Below are 25,851 nucleotides of genomic sequence, written 5' to 3'. Positions count from 1 at the left end.
TATAAGGTTTCTCCTTTATAGAAAGTATAGATTTTAGTCAATCTTGACTATTATGTCAAGTTCACAAAATAGGAGTTTCTCACATTTATGTGTAAGAACACCTTGTTTTCATGGGGTCAACTCACACTGTAAAGCCACTAGTAACCCATGAGCATCGCCGGGTGTGACCCAAAAAGCAAAAAAAAAAAAAAAAAAAAAAAAAGATAAATGTTTGTTACAAAATAAGCTCACTAACGTGTTGTATTTTTTAACTTGACAAATGCAGAGTTATAATGATCTGGAGAGCTAATTCAAATAAAAATTCTGACATACCTGCAGTGCTCAGGACTATATGGAAGGAAGAAAGCCATTCATACTTCTTTATGTTTTGCTCAGATGATTTTATGTATATGTTTACTTAATAAATTCATAGCAGCCTTTTTAAAATTCTACTCTAAGCTATACAAACATAGACAAATAATTTCAAAGGTATTTAAGTTTAAACACTATCTTTTCACTGTCATTATTAAGATGAGAAGTGAGATACCGTTTCTTTCATAACTCTTTAATCTTGTGAAGTTTTGGTAGTTTTTAATGTTGTTTTTCCCTTACAGTATTACAATGACTATGGTGATATTATTAAGGAAACACTGAGTAAAACAAGGCAGATTGATAAAATTCAGTGTGCCAAGACCCTCATTCTGAGTTTACAGCAGGTAAGAAATACCAAAGTTTTCAAATAAAAGCATGGTAAGCAAAAAATATGTACATATGTATATATTTTGAATATGCAGCTAATAGATATTTTCCGGACATATACATTATAAAACAAATGAACATTCTCTGGTATTAAAATGTGTTTAAATATTTACTACATAATTGTTGAAAATTTTCTTTTTCTTTTTTGTTTTTGACATCATGTGAAGTGTACACTTGTAGCCATCCGTGCACACACCAGATTGTTTTAAAGTCATTTGTTCATTTATGACTGGGGGTCAGAAAGATAGTGCAGAGATTAAGTCACTGGCCTTGCATGTGAGCTGACCCAGTTCAATCCCTGGTGCCACATAGTCCTCAACACAGTCATCTGTGGCCCCAGAGTGTCCTCAGCCCAGCCAGGGTAGCCTAGGTAGCCTCAGCAGAGTGCATTCTCAGTTGCTCACAATTAACTTCAGACCCAGTTGACTGAGGATTACCTGGTGGTGCCCAGGTCTCATGAGCACCATAGGGAAGACAGGTAACACATGATATATACACAAACTTATCTATGTAATAAGACCTTTGTCAAACTACGTACACGTTTGTATGTATACAACTACTTCAGACCAAGGTATTGCAGAAGAAAAATTAAAAGGTGGACTAACTTGTAGAAAACAAGCTCTATTTCACTGGAATGCTGTGACTGGAGTAACATTGAGAGATTGGAAGGTGTGGGAAAAATGGCACCAATATTTTCCAGGATCTTTGCCATAAAGAGAAAGAGAGAATTGGCTTGATGCTGGTAAAAAAAGATATAATTAAGAAGTTAAGGTTTTGTATTTGATTAATTGATTTTTTTTTAAAGATGTGTGTGTCTAGTAGATACAGAATAGTTCCTGATGCAGGAGAAAGCAGTAAAGCACAAGAGTAAAACCACTGAGTGAGGGAGTGAATTCTAGTAAAGAAGTGGCTTGAGATGAAAACCTAGATTTTTCATCTATCCTAAAAAGGAGAAAAAATTAAATGTACAAATACAGTTACGTTTGTGGCTTTGATTCTAGCATGACTGCTTTTATATTTTTCACTGCTTCAGGGTTTTTATTTTGATAAGTTCACGTACTTTTGTATATAATGTATAAAACCTTTCACCTGAGAGAAAGAAGGGGGAAGGTCCTAGCCCTATATCCAGATGATTTTCTTTCACATGTTTTTCTGTAGAAAAAAAAAAGAGTCCTGAACTCTGTATCTCAGAAATAGTATTTTCGAGCAAATCCTTTTACCAGATCAAAAATTCATTTTTTTTTGTTAAAAGGAAATATATTTCTGTTTGTTTTACAACACACAACTACCATGTAAATTCTAGCAATAACAAAAATAAATATCTCTAGCAGTAGAGTTTTTCTTCTTTTTTCTTTTAGTTATTTAATGAACTTGTTCAAGAGCAAGGCCCCAACCTGGATCGGACATCTGCCCATGTTAGTGGCATTAAAGAATTGGCACGTCGCTTTGCGCTTACATTCGGACTGGACCAGATCAAGACACGAGAAGCAGTTGCAACTCTTCACAAGTGAGTGAGCTAAACTCTTTCTATTATACAGAGTCTTGTTTCTGGAATTTGGCCAGAATTTTTTTACCCATTTTCAAAATAATAGACTTTTCAAGTTGGAACTTTAAAGTTCCTCAAGTCTAGTAATCCTCTGTTAAAAGAGCATTGTTAATTTGGGGGACAGGGGTACTTGGGTTTTAACCGCCCATTTTTTAAAATCTTATGCAGTACAGAAGGATTTTTTTTTTCTTTTTGGGTCACACACAGCAATACTCAGGGGTTACTCCTGGCTTTGCACTCAGGAATTACTCCTGGCATGCTTGGGGGACCATATGGGATGCCAGAGATTGAACACGGGTCGGCCACATGCAAGGCAAACTCCCTACCTGCTGTGCTATCGCTCTGGCCCCCAGAAGGAATATTTTTAAAGGATTTTTTTAATCTGATGTCAGTGACAAAACATGGAGTTACAGATTTAAAAACACTGCACAGTACTCATTGGTCAACCTCATTTTGTTATTGAAGATCAAATGAAGAAAGATGTAAGTACTTTAGGAAAACTAATACCACAGGGTACCATGTTATTCCTAAAAATTACATATAGAAACTTAGCTTTATGCTCTTTAACTACTTTTTAGCAATTCCTTAGTTTTATTACTTTCGCAAATAATGCACCTACCATACAGATTATTTGGATTAGTTTGAGGGTGTCATAGATCAAACCCAGAGTGTCACACAGGTGAGTTATACACTCACACAAATCTGTACCGCTATATACACAAATCTGTATACACAAATATATACACAAATCTGTACCACTGAGTCACTCCCCCCTGCTCTGAATTTATCAAATTTTACTCCCTTCAAAATTATTTTGTTGTCCTTCCCAACTGTTTTTGAAATTCTCATCTGTTAAGAGAATCACGGTAGCTATTTGGAATTTTTTTTTTTAAACTTAAACTAACACTGCATTGTCATATGTTTCAAATTTGTGTCATTGAAAACCTGCATGTTGTATATAATACATTAAGATCATTAGAAAATGTTCTGTCCCTTAATTATACTTTCTTTTACTTTAGGGACGGTATAGAATTTGCCTTTAAGTATCAAAATCAAAAAGGACAAGAGTATCCACCTCCTAACCTGGCTTTCTTAGAAGTACTAAGTGAATTTTCTTCTAAACTTCTTCGACAAGACAAAAAGACTGTGTAAGTTGCACATTGCAGGAGAAATGCCTTTATTGCAACACCTTTGTAATCGGTATATAACTTAAGAAACTAGTTTTCTTGGAAGTTTTTTATAAAGTAGTCCATTTACTGATCATGTTTCAGTGCCCAAGAATTCACAAGATTTAGTGAAGCAAGTGTTTATTTACTTATTTGTTTTTTTAGAGATCTTCCTCTAAAAGGAAGAACACTGCTCAGGGGTGTCCTGTGGACCACTCCTAGTGATGCTGTCCTGGCTGTGTGCAGTGAATTGACTTTACTTAATCACTCATCACTTTACTTACCATTATAAAATATTTTCTGTATCTAGTAATCTTGTCTTTTGGGGTGGCAGGGGCTTGGGCCACACCCAGCATTGCTCTGGGTCTCTTCCTGGCTCCGTGCTCTAATGACCCCTGCCTGGCAGTGCTGGGTGTTTCCTGCAACCATGTGTGTTTCCTGCAATCAAACTGGAAAGCAGGCACCTTAACTCCCATGCCATCTATCTCTCCAACCCTAATTTTTGTCTAGATTCTTTTTTCTGGTATTATTGTTAATGATCTAACCTCTATCTTGGTAATTTTGCATATATGAAAAGTATGCTTTCATACTTTTTCTGATCCTCTCATTCTAGAATTGAGATATAATTACAGATAGCAGTAGTTTCAGCTATACAACTTAATGTTTTCATATTTGTTTATATTGTGAGTCTCCTATTTAGGAGTTTATATATTTGTCCATAATGTGTCTAAATCTAGCTAATATGCATCACTAAGCAGTTACAAAATGTTATTTTCTTGTGATAAGTACTTCCAATTTACACAGGGAGAGAGTACAGGAGTCAGGATGTATACCATACCAGGCATGTGACTGACCCCAGTTTGATCCCTGGGACCACAAGGTCCCTAAAGCTGAGTGCAGCCCTGGTGGTTCAGGTAATCCTTGGCAGAGAACCAATAGAGGGTCCCCTATTCTCTCCACCCCCCAAAAAAAGATTAGTTTCTCTGGGCCAGAGAGAGCTCAGTGGGCATGTGAGACCAGGGTTCCATCCCTTGCACAGCCTATGATCACTAAGCCACCACCAAAAGTGACAACCCCTCCCTGCCCCCACCAGGGGCAAAGCCAGGTGTGCCTCTTCCCTGCAAAAAATAGCTATTTTTTTTCTCTCTCATACCCACTTTCAAATACGCAATACAGTCTCTCTTTTTTTTTTTCTTTTTGGGTTACACCCCGCAATGCTCAGGGGTTACGCCTGGCCCATGCACTCAGAATCACTCCTGGCGGTGTGCTGGGGACCATATGGGATGCTGGGAATCAAACCCGGGTTGGCCACGTGCAAGGCAAACGCTCTACCCGCTGTACTATTGCTCCAGCCCCAATACAGTCTTATTAACTGTAATTATCATGCTGTATATTATATCTGTGACAGAACTATTTACTAACAAGATTTGTATCAATTTTTTGTATCTTTTGATACAAATTTTGATCCATTTGAGCTTTTGTATCTTTTAATCCATTTCACAAACATCCAGAATTTAAATTCAAAGTATGTTCCTTTGTTTTGGGGATTTTTGTTTTTGAGCTTTTTTGGTCACAACTGGCCAGGGGTTACTCAGTGGTTACTCCTGGCTTTGCAATGAGGAATTACTCCTGGCAGTGCTTGCAGTAGGAATGAGATAATAAGATAAGATAATAAGATAATAAGTAACCTGCCCACACGGCAGAGTCTGGCAAACTCCCCATGGCGTACCCAATATGCCAAATAGCAGTAACAATGATGGGTCTCATTCTCCTAACTCTGAAAGAGCCTTGGATATGGCACTTTTTAAAAAATATCAGGGCTAGGACGAAGGAGACGTTACTGGGGCCTGCTCGAGGCAATCGACAAATAACAGGATGGTCGTGATCATTATCATGATCGAGTGCTTGCAGGACCATATTGGATACTAGGGATCAAACTAGGGTCAGGCGCATGCAAAGCAAACGCTCTACCCGCTGTACTGTTGCTCCAGCCCCCAAAGTATGTTTTTTGTAGACAGCATATAGTTGTATTGTTTAGTGCTTTTTGTTTTTTCCTCCCTTAATGACACTTAATGACACCACGATGGCTCTTACATGCTTGCCTGTGGTGCTCATACATTCTGCCAGGGTGCTCGCCTGGACTCAGGTCCATTGGTTGCAGTACTTGCACACATGCATGTCGAAGGATCACCCTCTTCAACTGTGGTGCTCTTGAACGTTCTGCTTGTGCTATTCACCACAGCTCATATAATATAGTCATGGTGTTCACTTCTCCTTGGGGGAACAGGGTGGTGCTCACATCTCTTTGGGGGACGGGACTGGGTGCGCGGGAAAGGTGATACCCAACCAGCACAGGTCTTCATGGAGTACAGGATATTCCTGGCAGTGCTCACCCTGGGGATTCAGGTGTTAGGATTTTTGTACTCAGGTCGAGGGATGCAGTGCTCAAGGCTTGGTGGAGCTGGGGGCAAAAAGGGGGTCCTGTGTTCCAACCTCTTTGAGCCTTTTAGTTTTAGTTGCAGTGCTCTACAAGGGATCACACCATTTTCAGTTGCAGTGTTCCTACACACCAGGGCCAGAAATTTCTTAGAGTTCCGGTGATTACCTACAGCAGAGCTCCCAGAATAGTGCTCAACAAATTTATATGACACTGGAAATTGAACTTTCAGCCTTACTCTTGGAAAACAGAAACAGACCACTGAGCCATCTCCAGGCCCCAGATGGTATTTTGTGGTGTTTTAATGCAGTCTCTGCAGTTGTATCTGCTTTCTAATATGACTATCTTCATTTATTTCCTCTTTTTTTGCCTTGTTTTCTTTTTAAGTTTAGTTTTAGGTTTTGTGGTTTACCATGCTGTTCATAAGAGGATTTCATGCATACACATTCTAGTATCATACCTTCCACCAAAGTATTCCCTCCCTCAGCTGTTGTCCCGGTGCCCCACCTCTGCCCCTCGCATCTTCTCTCCCTTGGCAAGCTTCGTTCTAAAGACCTGATCCCAATTTCTGTTGCTTTGGGCATTTATTTTACCTCTCCTTTTTTCTTTGGTTTCTTCTTATGAGAGAGCTTGTTCTGTGTCTGTCACTCTCCTTCTGGCTTCATTCAACATGATTTTCTCTAGATCCATCCACATAACAGCAAATTGCATGATTTCATCTTTACTTACAGCCTACTAGTACTTGATTGTATGTATGTACCAGTTTCTTTAATTAGTCATCTGTTTTTGGACCTTTGGGTTTTTCCATATTTGGGTTACTGTGAATATAGCACTACAAATGAAATGAACATAGGAGTACAAATGTTTTCAAGAGTTTTGGGGCCCTTTGAATTGAGCTTCCATATGACCCAGCAATTCCCTCTCTTTATTGCCTTCTTTTATATTTTATAATGCAACATTTCATTACTCATAAGTTTAAGGCATTCTAGAGTAATATTTCTGTTCCTTTTCAAAAAAATCTTGAATTGCACTTCTTTAATAGTGCTTTTTCTTATTATATATCTTACCCAAAAACTGTGGGGAACTGGGTAGTTAGCTCAGTAGTGGAAGTACTTACATTGCATGTGTGAAGCCCTGGGTGTGTGCACACAACAGACACACACACACACACACACACACACACACGAGGGTTCCATGCTTGGGAGCACTCAGGGCTACTCCCAGCTGAGTACTCGGGCGTTATTCCCAGCAGTGCTCCTGACCAGTAGATACCAAGTATAGGCTTTCTGCATACAAAGTATGCATTCTAGCCTTAATATCTTATCAGAATTTACATGAGATCTACTCTATAGAAATGTAAAAACTATTCTCACATAGTGCCTCAAACCCTCTTGTGTTAACATTATTACACATATTGTGTTACAAATCCACACATACATTATTACTTGGTGTAATGCTGTGTTTCAAACAGGCAAAAAGGAGCTCTGTGTGTGTGTGTGTGTGTGTGTGTGTGTGTGTGTGTGTGTACATATATGTTTAACCTTATTTACAATTCTGATTCTTTTTTTTTCTTCCTTTGGGTTTGAAGATGCTCTTACTCTAATACTGCTTTCTTCACACCGCTTATTTTTGTTTTGTTTATCATAAAATATATTACACTTTTCTGTTACTTTCTAATCAATACAGTAATATGTATTGTATCGCACAGTTGATTTTTGTTTATTGATTTGTTTTCTGTTTTTTTGGGGGGTGCTTAGGAGTTACTACTGGCTCTTCACTCATGATGGTGCTCAGGCCAGCCATATTTGATGCCAGGGTTAGAGCCCAGGCTGACTGCGTACAAGGCACGCACCTTACCCACTGTACATCTCTTTAACCCCATCATGCAGTTGCCTTTATTTATTTATTTATTTATTTATTTATTTATTGCTTTTTGCATTTTGGATCACACCCAGTGATGCTCAGGGCTCACTCCTGGTGGTGCTAGGAGAAGCTTACAGGATGCCAGGGATTGAACCCAGGTTGACTGCATGCAAGGCAAACGCCCTCCCCGCTATACTGTTGCTCCGGCCCGCAGTTGCCTTTTGCATCCGGTTCAGATGAAAGGAAAGGCAAATAGCAAGTTATGTTGTTTTCCGTAAGTGCATAGTAATTGACATCACTTTTGTAATGTAAATCCAAGTTACTCTAATGTTACTGGTTTTTCATTCTGTAGAATTTTCTTTAACATCTCTTGTAAGGCTGGTTGACCAGTAGCAAATTCTCTGTTTATTGAAATGTAACTTTATTCATCTTTGAAATACAATTTTGCTAGAAATAAGAATCTTATTTGATAAGTTTTCTCTGCACATTCACTGTGTGTGTTATCCCACTACCTTCCTAGCCTTCATTCTGCCTGTTGAGAATTTAGTTCTTAAAATTATATTGGAGTTCCATACATGGAATGAGTTACTTTTCTTTTCACTTTCAATAATTTTTTCTGGTCTGGACTTCATTATTTCACTTGGATTTTTCTTGTGGCTCTCTTAAAATATTGAAGTTTGTTGAAGATGTTTAGATTAATGTTTTCATCATGCGACGAAGGTTTTAGTCATGTCTTCCTCGTACTTATTTCTGCTCCTTGTGCTGATGTCCTTATTGCACTTGTGTTCGTTCATTTAATGATATCCTTATTTATCCAGGCTCTGTTAGTTGCTAACATTCTTTTCTGTGATCTTCAGAGTGCGTAATCTCTATTGACATATCTTCAACATGGCTAATTTCCACTATTGTTAACTCAGATATCCGTAGCCCCTGTATTGTATTTTTTATTTGCATTATTGTACTTTGATGCTGCAGTTTTCACTTAGGTTTTTTTAAATCATTCATACTTTATTTGATTAGAGATATCGGCATGCTTTTAATTTGTATGTATGTGAAAATATGACATTTATAAGAAAATGTCTTTAAAGTACAAGGCAGATATATACAGAGTGATCAATGGAAAGTAAATCATCCAACATTTCTTCCTGAAAATCAGGTTTAACTGTTTAACTTTTTTACAAACCACAACACCCAATAGGAGAGCGAGAACAAAAGGGAATGCCCTGCCACAGAGGCAGGGGGGAATGGGGGGGATGGAGGGTGGGAGGGATCCTGGGACCCATGGTGGTGGGAAATGGTCACTGGTGGAAGGATGGGTATTCAAAATAAATAAATAAATAAATGGAAAATAATAAAGTACAAGGCAGAGGGGCCGGAGCAATAATAGCACAGTGAGTAGGGCATTTGCCTTGCAAGCAGCCAACCCGGGTTCGATCCCTGGCATCCCATATTGTCCCCCAAGCACCGCCAGGAGTAATTCCTGAGTGCAGAGCCAGGAGTGACCTCTGAGTATCTCTGGGTGTGACCCAAAAAGGCAAAATAAATAAAATAAAGTACAAGGCAGAACACAACACTGTGACTTAAAATTCTTTTGACATGGCTTTTTTGTTTTGTTTTGACTTTATTTAAACACCATGGTTTACCAAATTGTTCATACAGTTATTACGGGCTCTCATTGTCCAATACCAGTACCATTGTCCAACACCAATCCTAGCACCAGTGTGACCTTCCCTCCATCAGTGTCCGCAATTTCCAGCCACAAAGCCTGCCTCATTAGCAGGCACAAAATAATTTATATTGTTTGTTAGAACTGAATGGCTAATGGAATTAGTTGAGTAAAAGAAAATTGTTTTGTCTCACCGTGGGGTCATTAAGTTCCTGTTTGAGGATCTTCTAAACTGTTTGTTGCTAGTGAAGCCTTCTTTGTTACTGTTTTTGTTTATTGAGGTTGGCTGGCTTCTATGTTCCTTTCTTACCTAATTTGGTGTGCTCTTAGTGGGATGTGGAATTTGGAGGTGTCCAAATTCTCCAAGGAGCTCCAGGTAGAACTGGGCTGCTGCATTTACATGGCAGTAACTGTGAGATGTAGTATGTGTAGCTGTTGGGGCTTCTGGAAGTCTCCGCTCCAAAAATGCCCCAGAGTTTCAGCTTGAAAACCTGTCTACCTGGAATTTTTGTTTGGCATCTCTCCTGGGATTAGTTGTCATGCAGTGGAGTTGGGCCATTGGCATGGTGGCATTGTGGGGTGTGGGTTCATCCAGATGGGCAAACTTCTGAAATCTTTTTTCCTTGCACCATGCAACCTCTGCTGTCTTTGGTTACTTTTTGTTGTTGTTGTTTATCATATGACTTTGCTGCTAGAGATTAACTTGTGAACCGTTGATAAGTGACATATATAAAGTGGGTGGGAGAGAGGCGGTAGCCTCCAGAAGGGAGTCTGCCACTTCCTTCTCTAGTCTAGCTCTGTTCCCAGGAGTGTCTGGGGAAGTTTAGGACTAACAGAAGTCTGCCCCAACACCTGCATGTACATACCTGTGTCTCACAGCTCCACGGGGCAGTAGTTGAACTGCTTATTAGTCACATGTGTTCTACCCAGCATGGGAAATTATCTCTGGAGCGATAGCACAGCGGTAGGGCATTTGCCTTGCACGCAGCCAACATGACCGACCTGAGTTCGACTCCTCCGCCCCTCTCGGAGAGCCTGGCAAGCTACCGAGAGTATCTCGCCCGCACGGCAGAGCCTGGCAAGCTCCCCGTGACGTATTCGATATGCCAGACACAGTAACAACAAAGTCTCCAATGGAGACGTTACTGGGCCCACTCAAGCAAATTGATGATCAACGGGAGGGCCTTTACTTTACATACTTTACCCACTTTCTCAGGAAGCTGTGAAATTTAGACTGAAGTAAGAAATTTCTCTTGGCAAGAAAAGAAAGTCAGCCATAAATTTTACTCAGTTTTCTAGTCACTTTCCCTGACTGAACAGAATTTCAGGAAGGAGACAAGTAGTGAAGTACAGTAAGATCATTTGGTAAATAAGAGTGGAGAAAGTTTCATGCTCCAGAGAGCATGCACTTCTCCCTACTTGCACAGCCCAAGTAGAGCTGCTTGAGTTCCCAAGGCGGAAAATGCACAAGAATACACACCATAAAGTAAGAAAGTATACGTCTCGAGCAGAGATATGGGTCACTTTTCACAAACTGCCCCCAAAGTCTGCTAGGGTCTTTGCCACAGGGAAGAACTTGGAACTTTTGATGGATTTGTTGTCGTTTGTTTGGGGACCACACCCAGCAGTGGTCAGGGATCACTCTTCATGAGGCTTAAATGATGTGTGATGCCAGGGTTGAGACAAGTTGGCCACATGCAAGGGCTTCCTGTCTCTCTGCTTTTCACGTAAGGTTAACCCCCTTTTTTTTTTCTTTTTTTTTTTTGCTTTTTGGGTCACACTTGGCGTTGAACAGGAGTTACTCCTGGTTCATGCAGTCAGGAATTACTACTGGCGGTGCTCAGGGGCCCATATGGGATGCTGGGAATCGAACCGAGGTCTGCCGCATGCAAGGCAAATGCCTACTCACAGTGCTATCCCTCCAGCCCTGTGCTTAAACCTCTTGACCCAATGAGATTCTCATCTTTCACTGTTCAACAGTTATGTGGCTTAGAGACTTCACTGTAAAGTTCATGTCTCGTCCTGACCACCAAAAATTCCCTTTTTGATTTTTTTTTGGGGGGGGTGTCACACCTGGCGATGCACAGGGATTACTCCTGGCTCTGCACTCAGGAGTTACTCCTGGCGGTGCTCAGGGGACCATATGGGATGCTGGGAATCAAACCCCAGCCCGCCGTGTGCAAGGCAAACGCCCTACCCACTGTGCTATTGCTCCAGCCCCCACTCCCTTTCTGATTTTTTCAAGAAGGGCAGCCTTAGTAGTATACAGTCTTCAGGATCGGTTTGATTACATATTTTTAACTATTTTTAATTTAAATTATTTATTGTATAGCTTGGGCTGAAGTGATAGCACAGTGGATAGGACATTTGCCTTGCATGCAGCCGACACGGCTGACCGGAGTTCGATTCCTCCACTCCTCTCAGTGAGCCCGGCAAACTACCGAGGGTATCTTGCCCGCACGGCAAAGCCAGGCAAGCTACCCATTATGTATTCAATATGCCAAACACAGTAACAAATCTCACAATGTTACTGGCCCACTCAAGCAAATCGATGAACAACGAGAGGACAGTGACAGTGACAGTGATTGTATAGCTTAGGTAACATGCTTACAGTATTGTTGATGTTTATGGGTTTTTTATACACATAACATCTTTTAACAAACATATTTAACAATAGACATTTACATTTCAAGAAAGTTCAAATTTGTACATTTCAGCTTTAATCAACTTTATAAAAATATTTTGAAAATAGCTGCATCCAGATTATGTGATTATTTCTTTGTTCATTCTTCTCTCTTTTCTTTCCTGAATAGCCTCTTTCAGGTATGGTTAAAGGTCGAATTTATCATCATACTTTGTTCACTGCTCCTTCGACAAGATCTGCACCGTCATGGTCAGGTCCTTTATGAAGGCTCTCAGGGAACCTCTAGATGGCTTCTCTCACATCATCATCCTCACAGATCATATTATCATATTAACCCCAATTTATTGGACCCGCAGTGTTTCCAAAGGCTCTCCAATCGTGGGCCCAGGGCTGCAGCAGTCTGCCTGCCTGCTGGGTTGACCCCAGGCCTAAGAAGAACTGTCTTCTTTAGAGCAACTGTAATTACATAGCAGAATTGAGGGAAGGGGCAGGGGAGCTTAGTGGCCCAGGGCACCTAACTTGCATGTGACAGGACCAGAGTTGGATCCTCAGCACCACTTGGTGGCCTGGAAGGCCCCAAGGGAGGAAACATTCCAAGGTGCTTTGTTAGTCCCTGCCCCCCGCCCCTCCCTCCAGGACCCCTGAATACTACTTGGGTGGACTCAAAATAATATTGAGGGAAGGGCATAGAAAATCCCCTCAATGTTACCATGCACATGGCTTCTTCTGTTATTAATACGAAATCAGCATGGCACAGTTGTTACAATTGATGAAATGGCCTTGACATCACAAACATAGTTCATTATTTACACTGATATCCCCTGAAGTGGGCAGTATCACCTCCTAGGGGCTCTGGGGGGAAGTGGGGGCGGGGGGGGTAGTGGCCTCAGGAGTAACTGGGAGGCACTTTGTTTAAAGGAGGTAGACCACTAGGGCTACTGAGTGATTTTATTGCTGCTGTTGTTTATTTTTGGTTCTATTTTAGGCTACAGCCCACTCTGTTCAGGGCTTGCTCTTGGTGGGCTCGGGGAACCATGTAGTGTGCCAGGAATCAAACGCAGGCCAGTTGCCTGCAAGGCAAGCACCCTAACCACTATGCTCCCTGGCCGCTGGCTGGTTGTTTTAAGGGTGTGATAGACCAAATAAACATGGGGGCCTCAGTTTATATGACAGTTCTCTCTTGGTGTTCTTAGGATTTAAACGAACATGCAAGTGATGCATATTCATTATGAGTTGGACTGTATTTTTGCTTTCCTAAAAGTCCCTTAGGGTCCACATTTTTATCACTTCCTCTTAACAGTTACCCTCGACCTATTAACTACCAATCATAGTTTTGCTTTTTCCAGAATGTCATTTAGTTGGAATCATAAAATATATAGCCTTTCTAGATCACCTTATTTACAACTTGCACTTAAAGTTCTTTTTATCGCTTGATAACTCATTTCTGCTTAGCGTTGATTTATACTCCATTGTTTGGAAAGATGCCAGTTTATCCATTCACCTACTAAAAGGACATTTTAGTTGCTGCTAAGTTTTGACAATTATGAATAAAGCTGCTATAAACATCCTTGCACAGGTTTTTGTGAGGACATAAGTTTCCTTTGGGTAAATGCCATGGAGAAGGATTGCTGGAGCTTGTCATAAGAATCTGCCAAAATGTCTTCCAAAATGACTATGCCATTTTGCATTCCTGCCAGCTGAATATGAAAATTCCTCTTGGTGTTAGTGTTCTGGATTTTGGCCATTCTAATAGGAGTGTAATGGTACCTGATTTAGATTTATGTTTTCCTGGTTACGTGTGATGTGGAACATCTTTTCATATATTTATTTACTATTTACGTTTTCTTTCCTTCAGATCTCTATCTTTTAAATTGGATTGTTTGTATTCTTATTTGCTCGAGCAGGCCCAGTAACGTCTCCATTGTGAGACTTCTTGTTACAGTGTTTGGCATATTGAATCCTCTCGGTAGCTTGCCAGGCTCTCTGAGAGGGGCGGAAGAATCAAACCTGGCACGACCAGGCTGGCTGCAGGCAAGGCAAACGCCCTACCGCTATGCTATCGCTCCAGCCCTGGCCCTGGGCTGGAGTGATAGCACGTGGATAAGGCATTTGCCTTGCATGCAGCTGACATGGCCAACCCGGGTTTGATTCTTTGGCCCATCTCGGAGAGCCTGGCAAGTTACCCATGACGTATTCAATATGCCAAAAACAGTAACAACAAGTCTCACAATTTGTTGTGAGACGTTAACTGGTGCCAGCTCGAAAAAATCGTTGAACAACGGGAGGACAGTATTCTTATTGAATCATTAAGATTTCTTTGTGTATGTTAGACATTAGTATCTACTTAGTAGATACTTGTTTTTGTTTTTGTTTTATTAGTGAAACACCATGAGGTACTGTTGTAGACTTACAAGTTGTTGTGCTTGAGTTTCAGTTATACAGTGATCAAGTACCCATCCCACCACCAATGCCCATTCTCCGCCCCACCAATCCCAGTATCCCTCCCACCCACACCCCCATCCCACCCTGCCTCTGTGGCAGGGCACTCCCTTTTGTTCTCTCTCTCCTTTTGGGTGCTGTGGTCTGCAGAAGAGACATTGGGTGGCAATCATGTTCGATCTATAGACTACTTTCAGCATGCATCTCCCATTCTGGGCAGAGTAGATACATTTTTTTAATGTAGGAGTACACAGATACATAATTTTACATCATTTTCTTCTCATTCTCTAGAACTATTTGCTCAGCAGATTTTTTATTGTTTTTTCTTTAATTTTTTTATGTAGGAGTACTGCTGTTTATTCAGCCAGTGATTAAATGATTGAATTGTGCATGAACTCCACCTTACTTTTTTTTGTTCATTTTTTCTAATTTTATTTATTGAATCACCGTGAGAGCAGTTGCAAAGCTTTTGGGTCTAAGTCTCACTCATACAATGAACACCCATACCTTCACCAGTGCCCATTCTCCACCACCAAAAACCCCAGTATACCCCCATCCCACACCCTCCCCCTACCTGTGGGGCAGATGATTTCCACATTACTCTCTCTCTACTTTGATCACATTCAATATTTCGACACCAGACCCACCATTATTATTTGAGATTTTACCCCAACACTCAGATATGCTGAAAAGGCAACAATAGACAAATTGTGTTCTATTGCTGGTTATGAATAACATATGATGTCGCGTGGCTGCAGTAGGGCCATGTGATTTTTAAATTCCGAAATTTTAACACTTAAATCTGGAGAGATTTCTGCCAAAAGCCACTGGGTTTCAAAATTTGCTCCTGAGTCTCTGGGATCATGGCCGTTGAGCAGTTTGATGAGGAGCCAGAGAGGCCGTTTGTGGATGATGACTTGGGATCTCATTGGGGTGGGGAAAACAGGCACGGCTCCACCCCCATCCTGTGAGGCCCAACAAGTTTCATTACTGCGGGCCCAGACCTGACTGTCCAGTAGCCTCTGGAGGATGACAGCCACAGAGCCTCCAAGGGGGAGCAGGCGGAGGGACAATACCCTTTCCCCTCTGGGGTGGCCCTGCAACAGTAACCTATTGTGTGGTCAGGATGCATTTCTTCTAAAAGCCGCTGGGTTTCGAGATTTGTTTCTGAGTCTCTGGGATCATGGCCGTTAAGCAGCTTGATCAGGAGCCAGAGAGGCCATTCGTGGGCGATGACTTGGGGTCTCATTGGGGTAGGGAGGACAGGCCTGGCTCCACCCCCATCTCGTGAAGCCCAACAAGTTTCATCACTGCGGGCCCAAGCCTGACTGTCCAATGGCCTCTGGAAGAGGACGGCCACCGAGCCGTCGGGGGGATGCAGGCGGAGTGACAACACCCTTTCCTCCCTGGGGTGGCTTGGCGACAGTAACGTACTGTGGGGTCCGGACACATTTCTGCCAAAAGCCACTGGATTTCGAGATTTGTTTCTGAGTCTCTGGGATCATGGCCGTTAAGCAGCTTGATCAGGAGCCAGAGTGGCCGTTCGTGGGTGATGACTTGAGGTCTCATTGGGGTGGGGAGGACAGGACCAGCTCCACCCTCATCCCGTGAGGCCCTGTGTGTCTCGTCACTGGGGGCCCAAAACTGATTGTCCAGTGGCCTCTGAAGGATGGCAGCCACTGGGCCGCCAGGGGGAACAGGCCAAGGCACCAAACCTTATTCCCACTTGGGTTGGCCCAGCACCGGTAACCTAATGCAGGGACCAGACGCATTTCTGCCGAAAGCTGCTGGGTTTCGAGATTTGTTTCTGAGTCTCTGGGATCATGGCTGTTTAGCAGTTCAATCAGGAACCAGAGAGGCCATGCCTCCAATTATGTAGCTGAGCCAGAGGTAGTTTGTGGGTATGTCTCCCACATACCTAACTTTTGGCCGTTTTCTTTCTTGGTAAAGTTTGCCCCAAGTTTTTGGGGCCTGGAGAAAGGCACAGCAGCAATTCTGGGGTATTTGGAAGTCTGAAGGCGCCATCAGGCTGCTGGTGCACTCGCCTCATGGGTACAGATTGACCTGCTGGCAGCACCATACCCCCGAGATTTTTTTTTTGTATTTTTTTTTGTTTTTGTTTGGTTTTTTACTTTTTGGGTCACACCCCGCTATGCTTTGGGGTTACTCCTGGCTCTCTACACTCAAGAATCTCTCCTAGTGGTCCTCAGGGGGCCATATAGATGCCGGGGATCAAACCCAGATGAGCCTGCAAGGCAAACACCCTATCTGCTGTACTATAGCTCCAGCCCCCGTTTTATATATTTTTGAGTCACACCCAGCATTGCTTACTCCTGACTCGGGGATCAAACCTAGGTTATGCAATTGCAAAGCACATGCATTAGCCTTCTGAGTTCTCTCCCTGACCTAAGTTTGTCAGTTTAACAGTCTTACTACTTGTTTCATAGACCATGCCTTTAGTGGTATCTCCAAAAGTCATTGCTGTGGGATGAAGCAGTATAATTGTCTTGAAATATATATGTGTTATCTACATTATAGTCTGGGTGTGTGAAAGAAATCGTAAGGTATACTCAAAACTGATAGATCACTATATGTCAAATATATCTCAGTTGTCCCTGCGATATAGAATAGCAGGTAGGGCACTTGCCTTGTATGAGGCCAACCAGGATTACCCCATGCCCCATGGTCCCCCAGCCCACCAGGAACACAACCAGTTGTGCCCAAAACAAAACCAAAAAAGTCGTTGCTGTATCCAGGGTCTTTTGCATTTTGGGTCACACCCAGCAATGCTCAGGGGTTACTCCTGGCTCTGCACTCAGGAATTACTCCTGGCAGTGCTTGGGGGACCATATGGGATGCTGGGGATTGAACCCGGATTGTCCGCGTGGAGGGCAAACACCCTACCCACTGTGCTATTGCTCCAGTCCTCATAGCTATATATTTTACATTTAGTTTTGTGAGCCATTTTGCCGTCATGATTGGAATTTCTGGAAAAGTTGAAAGTTATTTCCATAGTTTTGCTTATGAATATTTGATTCTTTAAACACTTTTGTTTGAATGGTTTTAGTTTCGGGGCTACATCCAGCAATGTTCAGGGTCTGTTTTCAGCCAAGGTGCTGGAGGTGGGGGTAGGGAGGGGGCGAGGGAAGGGATTGCTTCCTGCAGTAGAACATAATTTGTTGAAGAAACTGTTTCTTTCCATTCATTGTCTTTGGTCCTATGTCAAAAAAAGTTGATTGTATTTTGGTTCTTAGTGTCTGGGCCCTCATTCTGTTCTGCTGAGAAATTCATTTGCCAGCACTACACTGTCGTAATTACTGTAGTTTCATCTTCCCCTCCTCATCTTTATTGATATATATTTTTTGTTTTATTTGTCGGGAAGCACAGCGGGTGGTGCTCGGGGGTTACTTGGCTCTGCACTCAGAAACAGAAACTTAAATTCTCAGTCCTTTTCTTGTTAAAGGTAACAACTGTTAAGTGTTTCGTGTACATTCTAAGGAGATTCTTAAGAAACTTCAGTGAGAAGACCTCACCATGAGAAAAAATAATTCAGGGACGCAACAACTTTCATGAAAATCACTATCTTTTATTGTGTTTCTAGTCATTCATACCTAGAAAAATTCCTTACGGAGCAGATGATGGAAAGGAGGGAAGACGTATGGCTTCCACTCATCTCCTATAGAAATTCATTAGTAACCGGAGGCGAAGACGATAGAATGTCTGTGAATAGTGGAAGCAGCAGCAGTAAAACCTCGTCAGTGAGGAATAAGAAAGGACGACCCCCACTTCACAAAAAACGGGTAGAAGGTAAGTTAATCTTTACACTACTACATACTTTGATTTTATTCCTGGTAGAAAAAATAATTTCTCTGGTGACCATGGTCCTGTAACAGAATTTGCTCATCGAAAGCAGCCAGACTGAAAATGCTGCTTCTGGGAGTAGCTCCAAGACCCAGTGAATTGGCCCTTTACTACTCAAGCAAACACCCTACCTGCTGTACTATCACTCTGGCCCCAATTTTGCAAGTTTACTAGAGCATATAAAGTTGGAAAAGTGAGTGATGTAGCTGGGTTCCAAAGTAGCCGTCTGACTTCTCCCAGAGCTGTGCGGCCCGGAACGGTTTGTGAGTCCAAATGGTGTCTTACAGATGAAAGTCTGGATACCACGTGGTTGAACAGGACGGACACCATGCTCCAGACCCCAGGCCCGCTGCCAGCGCCGCAGCTCACCTCCACTGTGCTGCGGGAGAACAGCCGGCCCATGGGGGAACAGATTCAGGAACCCGAGTCGGAACATGGTTCTGAACCCGACTTTTTACACAAGTAAGTAGTTAAGATTCGTTTTCTTGGCATAAAATCTTTAAGAGTTTTATTTGTACATTTAATGAATCAATTCATAGGAATACAGGACCATATGAGATTAAATAATTTATAATATGTATTAAATTATTCAATATGCCAAAAACAAGTCTCAAAATTTGTTGTGACACATTACTGGTGCCTGCTCGAGCAAATTGATGAACAACGGGAGGACAGTGCTGCACTGCTATTAAATTTTATTGCCAGTACTATGAATGTTCATTCCTCAAAGTCCACACACCTTTAAGTGCATAATCTCACCAAATATTGTTTTCAGATTTCTTGTCAGGTCTGTTTTTCAGGGACTTTCCAAGAAGACAAGTATAATTCTCTAAAAGTTTATGTTAAAGTTGTTGGTCGTCTTTTGTGTTTTGTGTCTTTTGTTGGGGGTGCACACTCAAGGGTGCTCAGGAGTTACTCCTGGCCATGCTCAGCTCAGGACCAAATGCTGTGCGGTGATCTAACCAAGGAAGACCTTGGGCAAGGCAAGCAAATGCCTTGACCCTGTATTGTATCTCTTGCCCATTTCAGCATGATATTCTCTATGTCCGTCCATATTCAAGCAAATTTCATTACTTCAATTTTCCTAACATCTGCATAATATTTCACTGTCTAGATATATCATAGTTTCTTTATCCACGCATCTGTCCTTGGCCACTTGGGTTGTTTCCAGATTCTGGCTCTTGTGCGCAGTGAACATATGAGTGTAGATGCCTTTTCTGTATTACTCTTTGGGCCCTTGGGGTATATTTCCAGGAGTGGTATTGCTGGGTCATGTGAAAGCTCAATTTCTAGTTTTTTGAGGAATGATCATATTATTTCCCAAAACAGCTAGGCCAGTTGGCATTCCCACCAACAGTGAATGAGAGTCCCTTTCTTGCTCTGTCCATGCCAACACTGGTTGTTCTTGGTTTTTGTTTGGTTGGGTTTTGGGGGGGCCAGGGGCACCACACCTAGTAATGCTCAGGGGCTACTCCTGGCTCTGCACTCAGGAATCATTCTTGCTGGTGCTCAGGGGACCATATGAGATGCCCAAGATCGGACCCAGGTCAGCCACCTCTAAGGCGAGCACCTTACCTGCTGTACTATCGCTCCAGCCCCTTTTCTTGTTTTTTTTAAGTACACCAGTGTCTATGGCATGAGATAATATCTCACCATTGTTTTGATTGCATCTCCTGGATGAATTAGTAATGTAGAGCATTTTTTCATGCGCCTAAATGACCGTTACTTTTATAATCCATTTAAGAAATTATACTGTCTTTTTAACTGGAACTCTTCATGGATACATGCGGCTGACCTGAGTTCTATCTCCACCCCCTTGTGTGTCCCCTAAGCACCACCAGGTATGATCCAAAAGTACCCCCCAAAAAATAGAATTATTAATATTTCATTTTTAAAAATGTGATAATAGTTGTCTTTCCAAGAATCAAGGACCTGGCTTCACCCTCACTAGCAGTAAAGCATTTTCTGGTACCTGGATCTGAAAACCTTAGCAGAGTGACAGCATGACTGTCACTATTGGAAAAGCCTGAATTTGGACTGCGGCTGCAGTTCACCAGTAATTGCTTACTTTGTATATATGAGAGTTCTGGTTTTGATCCCTAGCACTGCCCCCAAAAAGCCTTAATTTTGTTTACATTTGGTAGAGAACACACTGTATTGAACCCTGGACTCAACGCTCCAGCACCAAACAAACCGGAAGCCTTTATGGTATCTCTTTCATTGTGTTTTCTCTCTACCTTCAAAACTGTCTTAATTCCACATTGGATTATTTTAATAGTGAGATATATATATATATACATATAGACTTAATTATTCTGATGGGTAAGGGAGAATTCTCACTTAAATGGAAACTGTTAGCAAATTAAAAGAGAAAAGAGACCATATTAGAACTACTTCTGTCCTTGGTTTTCGTAAGGCATGTTTGCTCTGAGGATCTACTTTTCTTCATAACTGAAAGCCTTTGCATAACCTGGCATTCTTAGGGGTGACTTACCCACTCATGAAGGGTAAGGGTATTTATTCATAGGCTGCTTTTATGGGGTGGGCCACTCCTTTGAGCCGCCTGCCCTGCTTCCTGACCTGCCACTAGTCAGTCACTCCTTCTGCCATTAGCCTTCTTTCCCTGCATAGATTTATGAGCTTAAAGTGAAATTAAGAGAGCTTCTTAAGGAGGATTTCATGAGACATGCTTTATTTACTAAACAATCATGTGTGTCTGTAAATTTTCCAAGAGGTGTGTTTATGCAAGTTCATGTCCCAAGAAGTACAAAGTGGCAGGAAGACATGCATGCACATGACAAGGCTGCTCAGAAAAAGAGAAAAAATTCCTTTTACCCTTCCTTGTTCTCTCTGTGACTATCTCAAGAGCTCTAAGCCCACCAGGCCGACGTAGTGTCTGACCTCTAGGGTACTGACCGTCTTCTAGGGAACAAGCCTGAGAAGCACGCTTGTTTGGCCAGTCTGAGAGGAACAAGGCTGTTAGTGTCAGCACCAGGAAGGAACAAAGGAAGGAAGGAACACGCCGTATGAGTCTGAACCTCAAACTGACAGAATAGATTAATGGGAGAAAAAACAGAAAAAGGTTACTAAGTTTTTACATAATACTTGGGAGCCTTCACAAGCAAAAGAAGATATGAGGAAGTGACCTAAGCCAGAAAGGGCTTATATGTTTTAGGAAAAAAGAAATGTGTATAGAATTGATTTGACAGAGGTTTTCCCTGGAGTGTACCTAGTCTGTGTACGACTAGGTACACTATAAGGCAAGGGATAGTTTAGTAAGGTTTACAGATTCCTCTGGTACCATCTCTGAGAGATAAGTAGCAAAAAGAAGGATTTCTTGCCTCTAAACAGAAAGGGGAGAGCATTTTAACGTGACTTCATTTCAGAATTTTATCTCAGAGTGGCATATTTTGGGGTGACATATTCTGGTTTCGCAGCCAGTTTTTCATAGAGATGGAAAAGACGTCATTGGGCAGTTTATTGCTATTTCTGCAGAGGCAGATCCATTGATACCGGTAACACTTTGACTCTGCCAAGCCCCCTTCTCTGAGGTTCAGCCAAGTATGGCCTCTAAGCAAGAGACTAGCTCATTCATCCTGTGCTGCCACAAAATGAATACTATGTCCTCTTTAGTCCTCAGATGCAGATCTCTTGGTTAGGCCAACCAAAATTAGAAGACTTAAACCGGAAGGACAGAACAGGAATGAACTACATGAAAGTGAGAGCCGGAGTAAGGCATGCTGTGTAAGTATAACATCAGGTATCTGAAAAGCATAATAGCTGTGATGGTGGTCACACTGGAATGACCCGGGTTTCTCTGATTAGAAGGTACAGGTCACGCAGGGTAGGACAGGGCACACAGGGTATGGGCTCTTAAGGCTTTCATATCCCGCCACTGCTGATGGCAGTTGTCTGGTGCTTTAAACCATAAAAGCTCCAGGTACCTTCCATCCTTCATTGTGAATTTAGTATAATAGTACCGATCACTTAGTTTCATGAAATTGACACCTAGCTAAATTTATATGAAATACTATTGTTACTGCATTTAAATTGACTGTTACTGTATTTAATGGTTATTACAATTACTGTTACTCAAAAAAGATTATACTTCCTCTTAATTAAAGTGAGATGAAATTGCGAATTGACTGAAAGGTCCTTATTTGCTTTAGGATACAGTATTATAAGTTGTAGTATATAGCTTATAATGGGAAGGCATGCTTTTATTCATTAGCTGATGGAAGAAAGAGCCAGGAATCCAAAATTATGAATCTAAACAGCTTTTGGGTCATGTCTTTTCCTTACTAGTCGGGGCCTAATGGAGGAAGACGCTGAGCCTATCTTTGAGGATGTGATGATGTCATCCCGGAGCCAACTAGAAGATATGAATGAAGAATTTGAGGACACCATGGTTATTGATCTGGTAAGGAAAAAGTGTATATAGTTTTTCAGCATACTAGATCTCAAGGCTAGATTATTTTTTTCCTTCGAAACTGACCTTTAAAATAGAATTGAGCTTAATCTTTAGTGGTCAGTTTTCTTGTTTGATAATTACATTTGCCTGTATATTTTTGTAATTCTATAAACTTGTACTTTGTTCATAGATAAATTTTTTGAAATTTGCAATGCTTAAGGGTCTTGATTTTTAAACCTTGTTAAGTTGTATTAGAACTTAGGTTTTATTTAACTTTAGGTTTTAGGTTTTATTTAACTTTACTGTTTTAGGTTTTATTTAACTTTACTGTTGTTTTAGGTTTTTAGGTTTTTTTTAACTTTACTGTTGGAGCAAATACTTCTGTATTCTTAACCTAATGCCTGTTTTGTGTCTATACATATTAGTAAAGTGAATTTTATGATGGGGGGGAAACAATTGAGCGTATATGGGTACAAAGGTTATAGATGAGAGGGTCAGAGAGTCCTTGGAACATTCTTGGAGCGAAGCAGCACTCTGGTAGTGGGCATGGCGTAGGAACAATACATACATCAAACCTTCATTGACTGTATTGTAAACCATGGAATCTCAAGATAAAATGGGGAAAAAAGTAACCTCTGACAGCTTTATTTTTGATAACATCAGGAATATTTGATGCTTGTTAACCACATTTGATGATTTTACTGTTATCACAAGAAATATGTCTGCTCGTTGCAGCCCCCTTCAAGAAATCGGCGAGAGAGAGCTGAGCTAAGGCCAGATTTCTTTGATTCTGCAGCTATCATAGAAGACGATTCAGTGAGTATTACATTATTATAGCTTTTTATTGTTTCTGAGTTTGATCTGTGCATCAGTTTAACTGTGTTTCTATTTCTCTAGGGATTTGGAATGCCTATGTTCTGAAGTCTGAAGAAAATTTACAAATCTGGAACTCTATTATTTAGAGCTAGAGGCCTATATACTGTGATAGCTTGTATGGGGAAAAAAACACTTTTGATGTGATCTGATTTGTTTTTTAATCAAATGATTGAGGTCAATCCTTTTTTGCAGTGACAGAAGAGGAGCATGTAAATTACCCAAGAGAATGTTGGTGAATGTCACATCAGAAAGACTGACCTGAAAAATCATTTGTGTCCTAATGTTGGACTTAATCCCAGTACAGACGTGTGTGTTTTTCTGGAGGGAGGAAGAAATTTTAAATTTTTAAAACAGCTGTCAAGATAAACACTGTTATACACCTGTTTTATGAAAACTCAGCATTGAGTAAAAAAAAAAATATTTTTAACTTTATTTTCCTGTTGTACAATTTAAAAACTGTTTTAACATTTTGCCTTTTTATGTTTTAAAAGCTAACCATTTTTATTAAACCTATGAGTAAGCAGCTCATCCTAATTGCTGAAGAGTGTTTTGGAGCTCACTGGATTTGGTTGACCTTGTGGAACACAGAAATCTGGAGAAGCAGAATATTGACACGCTAACATGAAATTCTCAGTGCATCTCTGCCAAAAACCACACACCCTCTGGATATGGATTCCCAGATTTTATATACTCTTGAATAAAAAGGTTTATTTTTATTTATATGGGGGCATAAAATAAGAAATGTCCATGCAGCCATTTTTCCAACAGTTGCTGTACACGTTCATTTTATATAGAATAGGAAGATTCAAATACAGTACATTTTCTATTGGTATTTGTTCTGTGCATTTTTAGCAACTTCTACCAGCAAATAAAGTATTCTCAGTAAAACAAAAATGGTTCTCAAGTTATCAGTTTGCTGTTCTTACCACTTATTTCATGCCCTGCCAGAATCAAGTTACATTAACTTTCTTAAAAAGGTAATCATGAATCCTCTGCCATCCAAAAGTAATTTTAAGTGTAACATAACTGTGTCTACTTCCCATGCACTAAATACCTTTATGCGCTAATTTTGTGAATTAAGTTTTTCAATGATAGACTTATGTGCTGCATAGATATCTGTGCTTAGAGGGTGAAGTTCCTAAACTTACCTTGAAAATCCAGCTACGTTTCAGTGTTAAATGTGCATATTAAGTCTTTTGGGGAAAGATTCTGAACTTCAGGATAGCCTTCAGTGGTTTAGAGTGATGTTCTGCGTAGACTGGAATGACTTGCTGCTATTGTTTTTTTTTTTTTTTAAGCTATTTTGTCTCTTCCTTCCTTGTTTTTAAAGTTAGCCTCAGAAATTCCAAACAATCCATCCACAACTATTTCTAGGCTGGTTTTTAAAAGTAGCTACAACAGAATAATGAGGCTTTCTCTTTTTACCAAAAATAAACATTTTTTTTTAAATCTCTGCATCCAACAGTTATCTTTTGTGCAGGAACACAAAATAGTTTTATTCGTTCTTTCAGCAAACAGACACAGAACAGATTTTTCTCAACATTTATACAGTTCTGAAAAACCTTGGTCGCCAACAATGTTTTATTGCTATTATAGCAACTCCTGGGCTCCAGTTAGGAGGCAAAGGTCTTGCTTTCTTCCAAAAGTGTGGGCGTTACTGGAAATGAAGGGCAGGAATGACCGGACTGGAGTGCCCTGCCATGCACAGATTGTTCCTTTGCTTGATAGAATACAGACCACCACGCAACAAACAAGGTTTGATATCTACTCCAATGGGTTTCCAGTTCAGTTTGAAGTCAATCGAATTTTTGTATTTTCAGTGTCTCCTTGATTGGTTTTGCTAGTAATTCTGTAAATTGTACATTTGCAATATGAGGTTTTTTTCCTTTTGTACAATTTGAAACTGATGCTTCACCTTTCCTTTAATAAACTATTCAAAATCAGGCTTGTGTTTTTCATCCTATTGTTTCTTCTAGGGAAAGCTTTAAAGAAGCAATTTCCTGCCCTGCTCTTACAAGAGGATTAGGTCTAAACTTGATAAGTGGCAAAATGACTGTATTAGAGAAGCATTTTTTTCCTTAAATTTTTATTAGTGAAACACCATGAGGTACAGTTATAGACTTACAAATTTTTGTGCTTGGGTTTCAGTTACACAATGATCAAATACCCATCCCTCCACCAGTCCCAGTATCCCTCCCACCCCC

General features: G+C 40.9%; 1 protein-coding gene across 2 annotated transcripts in view; it reads left to right on the top strand.

The window, feature by feature from the left end:
- Positions 1–25,590, top strand: part of STAG1 (STAG1 cohesin complex component) — a 354,244-nt gene extending 328,654 nt beyond the window's left edge. For both annotated transcript variants that reach the window (XM_056121608.1, XM_056121609.1), the window contains 9 exons: positions 594–695; positions 2,097–2,245; positions 3,304–3,432; positions 18,101–18,306; positions 18,648–18,822; positions 21,994–22,104; positions 22,666–22,780; positions 23,507–23,587; positions 23,669–25,590. In XM_056121608.1, the coding sequence (XP_055977583.1) occupies positions 594–695; positions 2,097–2,245; positions 3,304–3,432; positions 18,101–18,306; positions 18,648–18,822; positions 21,994–22,104; positions 22,666–22,780; positions 23,507–23,587; positions 23,669–23,692 (1,092 nt within the window). In that variant the 3' untranslated portion in view covers positions 23,693–25,590. The remainder of the gene's footprint in view (positions 1–593; positions 696–2,096; positions 2,246–3,303; positions 3,433–18,100; positions 18,307–18,647; positions 18,823–21,993; positions 22,105–22,665; positions 22,781–23,506; positions 23,588–23,668) is intronic.
- Positions 25,591–25,851: the final 261 nt, after the last annotated feature.

The sequence above is a fragment of the Sorex fumeus genome, unplaced genomic scaffold, assembly GCF_029834395.1.
Source record: "Sorex fumeus unplaced genomic scaffold, SorFum_2.1 ptg000044l, whole genome shotgun sequence".
In the NCBI taxonomy this organism is placed as follows: Eukaryota; Metazoa; Chordata; class Mammalia; order Eulipotyphla; family Soricidae; genus Sorex; species Sorex fumeus.
The sequence above is the reverse complement of the archived record's forward strand: the minus strand, read 5'-3'. Positions and strand labels throughout refer to the sequence as shown.